Source organism: Triticum dicoccoides, chromosome 5B (assembly GCF_002162155.2).
Source record: "Triticum dicoccoides isolate Atlit2015 ecotype Zavitan chromosome 5B, WEW_v2.0, whole genome shotgun sequence".
NCBI classification, from domain to species: Eukaryota; Viridiplantae; Streptophyta; class Magnoliopsida; order Poales; family Poaceae; genus Triticum; species Triticum dicoccoides.
This window is the reverse complement of record NC_041389.1, coordinates 36450317-36458414: the sequence shown is the minus strand read 5'-3', so window position 1 is coordinate 36458414 and position 8098 is coordinate 36450317. Positions and strand designations below refer to the sequence as shown.

At 50.2% G+C, this 8098-nt stretch overlaps 1 protein-coding gene across 1 annotated transcript; it reads right to left on the bottom strand.

The window, feature by feature from the left end:
• Window positions 1–201: 201 nt before the first annotated feature.
• On the bottom strand, window positions 202–3721 carry LOC119305081. Its single transcript, XM_037581699.1, has 2 exons — window positions 3543–3721; window positions 202–1522 (listed from the first exon to the last, which is right to left on the bottom strand). The coding sequence occupies exon 2, from the start codon at window positions 1504–1506 to the stop codon at window positions 496–498; it is 1011 nt and encodes a 336-aa protein (XP_037437596.1). The 5' UTR covers window positions 1507–1522; window positions 3543–3721; the 3' UTR covers window positions 202–495.
• Between the last annotated feature and the right edge of the window lie 4377 nt (window positions 3722–8098).

Sequence of the window (8098 nt, the reverse complement as noted above, 5' to 3'; positions counted from 1 at the left end):
TGGACAAACACACACACAAAAAGGAGTGGGATAAGCAGGTTTTAATTATCCATTTTTGGGTGTTGATTAATTCTAACCTAACATTACAATCCACATGAGTGCTATATATATGTTAGACTATGTTTAGGCAAGCCAAACGATAGGTCTTGGAACTATGGCATGCATGCATATGGTGGAAACGAAACCAGGAGGCAGCCTGGCACTTAATAAAGCCAGCAGTTTGGACAAAATGAATGGGACTAGCGCCCAGTTTACTTGCTCCATCTTAGTGGGAATATAATACGTAGTAGTACTACTAGTGTTCTCTTTTGCATCCAATGGGTATGTTTCAGCGTCTCAGATACTAATAAATAATGACCAGAAAACAGTTCCTCTCATCTCAGTGGGTACTCTGTCATAGGACAAGCAACATACTCCTACATAGAATGCGGTCACCAGGCAACAAAAACATCAGAGGAGCAATCAGTCAACAAACAATCCCCTTGGTCACCAGGCTCAAACAGCGACGGTCTTGTCCTTGGCAGCAGAACGAATGCGCTTGGAGGAAGCATCAGAGGTGCCTGGCTTGCCACCTGGACCGCGCTTGTCTCGATCTCTAGGAGGGGGGCCCGGCCTCTGGGAGGGCTTACCCTGATCCTGCGGACCTCGAGGCTTCGGAAGGAGACAATTGTTGTTAATGAAGGTCCAGATGTAGCGTGCCGGGATAAATTGTGAGTGAACCCCAGACCCGCCGTGCAGTATGCCTAGCACCTGCTGATTGGTATTGTAAAGTGGAGCGCCAGATGACCCAGCCTCGGTTCCCACCGATGCTTCAATAAGCTGCAAGTCATAGCCATTCTTGTTGGTGCTCATCAAATCCAACGGTCCTCGATGAAGGCCTTGAAGTCCCGTGGCCATTGTGCACGGACGATACGCCGGCCAAGAGTAGAGCATGCATTGGGTACCCGCGTTGGTGGCCATGCTGAACTGAACAGCCGGATGATCTGATGTGCAGCGAATCCTCTGCTGCAGCTCCCCCCTAGTCCTCACGGCCAGATCCCTAAGATCCACGCGTACCATCATCAAGTCTTTGGCACAATCGATGGCACAAACCGTTGCTCGTGTGTAGGTTCGCTCTCCGACAAACCCGCCCTGAATGAAGCGACTTTCCGCATGGGAGCAGGTGACCGCAATCTCAAAATAATCATTGAACTGAGCTGCTGAAATGGGCCCCCACTGTGCCTGAAAAAGGAAGTCTACAATGTGCGCAGTTGTTGTGATGAAGAGAAAGTCGCCCACTGTCCTCACGGCAATGCCGGTTTCCGTGAGGTAATCTGCTTTAAAAATTTCATCAAGCTCTTTCTCTTCCTTGATGCCGTATGTGTCAGCGACACGTGTCAGGGTCTTCTTTAGACGTGGCGTGAGGACAATGATAAAGACAGACGGCCTGGCTGCCGCATGCAGTGGCCTCCAATCAATCATCGGCATGGTAGGCAGAGCAGCCGGAGCAGGCGGGTGAGCAGCCATTGCAAGTTGTACTGCACTGCAATAAACAAAGTGGCAAAGGAGACCATTAGGAACAGAAGCTCAAGCAGAAACAAAAATGCAAGAGCTAAGACAAACAACCTTGAAAAACAATTAGTAGCTACTTCTAGCAGTACTGTAATTTAGCAGTAGAGACAAGAGCACCGACCAAGGCAGATGTGATTGTAACGCAAAAGCAGAAAGCTACCACAAAACTAGAACCGAATCTTGCTCCGTTAGCATATCTGAGGAACAAAGACAAGACACGCAAACAAACAAAACCACGAAGAGTGCAAACCACCACCAAACTAGCACTTGAAGCTCAACCTGTTCACTTCAGGACAGCCATCAGAACGAATCTACGAAAAGGACACCACGAAGAAAAGCTCCTCCCTTGTCATGATCAGAAGCAACAAGCAAGACGGTTTTTCATCTTCTGATATAGTACTATTATAAACTCATCAGCCCGCAGAAACAGGATATCCATCACATTGGCGCTAATGACAAACATCTGAGAGCAAACCAACACATGTACGCACCAATTCCTGCAAGAACACGCGTACGAACGGAATCCAACTTTAATATTAAATCTGCCTCCGGGAGGCTGCTGCTACCTACTAGAACCTCGAGAGATGGAAATCAAACAAAAGGGTTGTAGTAATAACAAAGGAAAACAAAACAACAAAAATCTCTCGCGTCAGATAATAATCCAAACAAAGGATGCACAAGTACTCCTAGCAGTACTTCTAATGATATGAAACCACAGTTGGACTGGATGTATCTGTGCCTCTCTTTTACGCTGGGGTGATGTTTTTGTGCCTTGAGATGGATTTCGAATTGAAGACACACGGATTCAGTGAAAACATTGTTCTGACATCATGTGGATGCATTGCATACAAAAAATAAAGAAAAATTGGTAGTGATCTAACACCTGGTTGACTAGAGTTCAGACTGAGTGTTAAAGCTTCATGCTTCACGGAATGCGTTACTCACAATTGTTGACTCATGCTGCTACATTGTTATTATTATTGATTCTAATATAGTTTGTGGATTTGCCGCGATGCTTTACACCTGGTGATTATTTGGATAAGGTCACAAAGTGATAGTTTGCTCTCCTTTTGCAGGCAAATAGAGATGCATTTCTGGACATGTGCAGCAGACTACTGTCATGCTGTCATTTTCATGTCAATCATTTGAGCCACTTGGATAAAACAGAAATATCGGGGCCATGTTCAGTTACCAGCGTTCGGGATTCGCATGAGTAGGTTGCTAATGTTCCTTGCAAATGTAGCTAGTGTTCGTATGGAAGGAAAACAATGGTTCCCAGGGGCACAAGTGAAATGACGAGCGGCAGGTGCACCAACCGTGGCTTTAGGGAATTAAGGAATCCCCAGAATGAGCTGATCCTTGGAGGTTGGCTCCCATGTCTCACCGGCACCATAGCTAGCGACTTAATTAGCGAGTGGCAACTAATTGATAGAGTACGTGTGCTAGACTAGCACTAGTCAGTGTCGTATAAGCCCAAAATATAATTACTATACCCAAAATCCGAGTCCACCTAGCACTATCAGGAGCGCAAGCCCAAAATTGGAGGGCACCGCCACATTCGGAAGCCCGAAAACCACCGTCCCCTCGAAAAAATGATGCCCAAACAAATCATACAAAAAAACAAAACTGCGCGCGGGACCGAATCGTCTGAATCAACCACTTCGCGGGCATCCCTCTCGCTTCGGCGTGCGCAGGCCGGTCATGGAGACCACCACGGGGAGCGGGAGCCGCGCCGCCACATTCGCGACACGCCCAAACAAAATCATGGGGAAACAAAAACCCTAAGCCAAAGCAGTACAATTTCACATCGAGGGTCTCCCTCTCGCTTCGGCGTGCGCTAGCTGCCTCCTCGCCCGGTCATGGAGGGTTCATCGGAGGCCGCGCCGCCACATTCCCACCACATTGCCGAGGGTTCATCGGAATACACCAGTTAAAAGTTAAAACCGCAAGCCTGAACCGGGGAGGGAGATGGGTCGGAGAGGAGAAATTACCCTGAGGACGCGCCTGCTCCAGGAAATCTCGCCCCCGCCGCCGCCGCCGCCCTCCCTCCCTTCTCCCTCGCCCTACTACTTCAACGGCGGCGCTCCCGGATGCGAGAGAGAGAGAAGGGGGGAGAGGGATGGGGTCGCGCTGCGTGTGACCGACAGCTGTGCAGTGCTGCTGCGACGGAACTGCGACCGGTCTCTAGCGGATCGGGTTCGCAAGCTGCTGTAGGTTTTCGTCCCTGGTCGGACCCGCGCGGCCGCAAGAGATTTTAATAACAGTAGCAAATCCTTTGTACCCCCTGAAACCATCTATTTTTTTTGTTCACAACAGTGCTGGCTAACTTTATTTTTTTAATAACCTAAAATAAATGATGAAACAGGCTTTCGCGCCGCTGCATTAATATAGCAACCACACGATACAACACGCTTGCTGGGGCCCGCAGCACAACCAAGCCCAAAAGAAAAACGAGAGAAACAAATGCCGACACCGACATATCGACGAAACGAAGATGACCCACAACCGATGTGTCCTTCGGAGAAGTCCCACCATGCTCCTAGCACTCCGGAGCATCGCATACCAAGCAACATCTTCAAGAAGGAATGTGACAACGACGACGCAGCTGCTGCCCGGACTAGTCCTAGGGCGCCCCCCGGTACGCGGAGGGCGGTGGGGAAGGGGTACACCCGAGGCCCTTCTGGTAGGAACGATGGCATCCGCGGGCGTCACCGCGTCGGTGCCTGACGATCCATAGTGCACCACCCAACTTGCCGCCCACCAGCATGCGTAGGGCTGGACCAAAAGCTCGTAGCTCACGAACTTAATGAGCGCTCGATAGTTCGACTCGTTAAGCTCGTAGCTCGCTTCTTAATGAACAGAACCAATCATTGATTTTAGCTCACTAAGCTTAACGAGCTTAATGAGCGAGCTAACGAGTTTCACTAGTAGCTCGTTAAGCTCGTTAGTAACAACACAATACATATTTTTATCCTACGTGACAAACTTTTTGTAGCACCTCAGCCCATCTATTTAATCTACTCGACATATGAGGCAACAAACTACTTCATTTCTTTTTGTAGTCTCCATATTTCATCTTGAAAACCATACCTAAACATTCATCATGTATATTATAACACATTATAATCTGTTAACGAACGCTCGCGAGTGCTCACGAGCTTAACGAGCTTAAAACGAGCCGAGCCGAGCAGGGTTTTCTGCTCGTTAATCTTAACGAGCTTAACGAGCCGAGCCTTAACGAGCGCGAGCTTAATGAGTACGAGCTTAACGAGCCGAGCTGCTCGTTAGTCCACCCCTAAGCATGCGCCACCACGGTCTTGGCGCCATCCTCGTCGTCTCACTCTAGTCGCCGACATGAGGCCTAGAGGGAAGAAGATGGGACAACGAAATCGGGTACAATAGCATCGCAACAGTGCGGGAGGGAACTACCTCCACCACCATCATGGTAGCTGACCGGACACGACAATAGGGACACACCAGGCCCCTGCTGGCCTAGCCGGGCCTAGATGAGGACGCGAAGCCCCCGACGCCAGGCTGTAGCAAGCCGGCCAACAGCTGAGGGAGTCCTGGATTAAGGGGTCCTCGGACAGCCGGACTGTTGGACTATGAAGATGCAAGATAGAAGACTTCGTCCCGTGTCCGGGTGGGACTCTCCTTTGCGTGGAAGGCAAGCTTGGCGATTCGGATATGTAGATTCCCTTCTCTGTAACCGACTCTATGTAACCCTAGCCCACTCTAGTGTCTATATAAACTGGAGGGTTTAGTCCGTAGGACAAGAACAATCATAATTATAGACTGGCTTCTAGGGTTAGCCTCTACGATCTCGTGGTAGATCAACTATTTTAATACTCATATCATCAAGATCAATCAAGCAGGAAGTAGGGTATTACCTCCATAGAGAGGGCCCGAACCTGGGTAAATATCGTGTCCCCAGCCTCCTGTTATCATTAGCCTTAGATGCACAGTTCGGGACCCCCTACCCAAGATCCGCCGGTTTTGACACCGACATTGGTGCTTTCATTGAGAGTTCCACTATGTCGTCACCATAAGGCTTGATAGCTCCTTCAATCATCTAAAAGACGCAGTCCAGGGTGAGATTTTTCTCCCCGGACAGATCTTCGTATTCGGCGGCTTCGCACTGCGGGCCAACTCGCTTGGCCATCTGGAGCAGATCGACAGCTACGCCCCTGGCCATCAGGTTAGGTTTGGAACCTTGAACTACACCGCCGACATCCGCGGAGACTTGATCTTCGACGGATTCGATCCCCTGACAGCCGCGCCCTATAGCCACGATGAACATGATCTAAATCTGTCATCGGATCATGCTCAGGAAACAATGCCTGCAACTGCCCTGGCCTTAGATCCAGTGCAGATCGTGCCATCCAAGGACGGGAGGATGGACCCCGCCATGGAAGCCGCATACTCTACGGCGCTCGAGCCGAACACAGATCTAACCTCTAACGAGGTATGTGTCATCTCCGGATATAGGTTCCGAACCGCGTGTATCCGCGCCCGTCGAATCTGATTGGGCGCCGATCTTGGAGTTCAGCTCCGCAGACATCTTCCAACACTCGCCCTTGAGCGAAGTATTAAACTCATTAAAATCTCTCCTTGTCAGGAGATTCTTGGTCGAACTATGTCCGACATGAGTGGGAAGCGGACAACTAAGAACTTTGTTGCCCACCCACCACCCACTTGATAGCCATTGTCGATGACTTGACCGACATGCTTGACTTCGACTCCAAAGACATCGACGATATGGACGATGATGCAGGAGAAGAAAAGGAACCACCGTCCACAGGGCGCTAGATGGCCACCTCATCATATGACATTTACATGGTGGATACCCCCAAAGAAGACAATGTCGAGGACAAAAAGGATACATGTGAGGATAAACCTCCCGAGAAGCAGTCGAAGCGCCGATGTCAGCGGCGCCGCTCTAAACCACGCCATGGTAAAAACAGCGATACCGGCACAAGAGACAATAGCACTCCGGACGATGCCGAAGACAATGAAGATGACCCCGCCCAACCAAGCTTTGAACAGACCGGACGGGATGATGGGCAAGCCAGCCCTGACGAACAGGCCATGAATGAAGACTCAGAGAATGATAATTACATGCCTCTCTCCGAGGATGAGGTAAGCCTCGGCGACGAAGAATTTACCGTGCCAGAGGATCCCGTCGAGCAGGAGCGCTTCAAGCGCCGGCTTATAGCCACTTCAAAGAGCCTGAAGAAAAAACAGCAGCAGCTTCAAGCTAATCAAGATCTACTCACTGATAGATGGACCGAGGTCCTAGCAGCCGAGGAATACGGACACGAGCGCCTAACCAAAGGCTACCCAAAGCGCAGGTTGTTACCTCAATTCGACGATGAAGCACTGGAGCCTAAACTACCAGCGCATGATGCGGCTGACCGACCACCGCGTCGCCGAGACAAATCAGCCCAAACACCGGCCCGCACCACGTCGCCGAACAAATAGAAACACAAAAGCTCAGGGACACACAAATGACCTGCGGTATGACTTGGAAAAGAGAGCAGGTCATCCCAGATCGATCTACAGATCGCGGGGGCGCGCCCCAGCGCGCGACGACGGCCGCCACACCGGATACAATAAAAACCAACCTGTCCGGGCCGAATACCGCAGACCAGCTCCATCCGAACTGTGTCGCGACGTAGCCCGACATAGAGGCACCGCACACCCCCTATGCTATACTGATGAAGTAATGGAACATGAATTCCCAGAAGGGTTTAAACACGTAAACATCGAATCGTATGATGGGACAACAGATCCTGCGTTGTGGATCGAAGACTTCCTTCTCCACATTCATATGGCCCGTGGTGATGATCTCCATGCCATCAAGTACCTCCCACTAAAACTCAAGGGACCAGCTCCGCACTGGTTGAACAGTCTGCTCGAAAAATCCATTGGCTGTTGGGAGAACCTGAAAGATGCATTCCTTAACAACTTTCAGGGTACTTATGTACGACCTCCAGACGCTGATGACTTAAGTCATATAACACAACAGCCCGGAGAGTCAGCCAGGAAATTCGGGACTCGGTTCTTAACTAAAAAGAACCAAATCATCGACTATCTGGATGTCGAAGCCCTAGCGGCCTTTAAGCATAATATCTGGGACGATGGCTTGCCCGACACCTCGGACAAGAGAAGCCGAGATCCATGGCAGCCCTTACGATGCTTATGACCCGCTTCTGTGCGGGTGAGGACAACTGGCTAGCTCGTAGCAACATCACCTCAATTAAATCTGGAAATTCTAAATCCAGAGACGACAAAGGCAAGCCCCGATGCAGCAAACACAAACGTCAAAACAATGGCGATAGCGCCTAAGACACAGCTGTCAACGCCGGATTCAGCGGCTCTGAGACCGGTCAAAGGAAGAAACCATTCAAAAGAAACAATCCGGGCACGTCCAATCTGGACCGCATACTCGTCCGTCCATGTCAAATTCACGGCACCCCGGGTACACCAGCTAATCATACTAACAGAGAATGCCGAGTCTTCAAATAGGCCGGCAAGTCAACTGCCG

Coding starts and splice junctions, on each gene's coding strand:
- LOC119305081 (XM_037581699.1), bottom strand. CDS start 1,506: ATGGCTGCTCACCCGCCTGCTCCGGCTGCTCTGCCTACCATGCCGATG.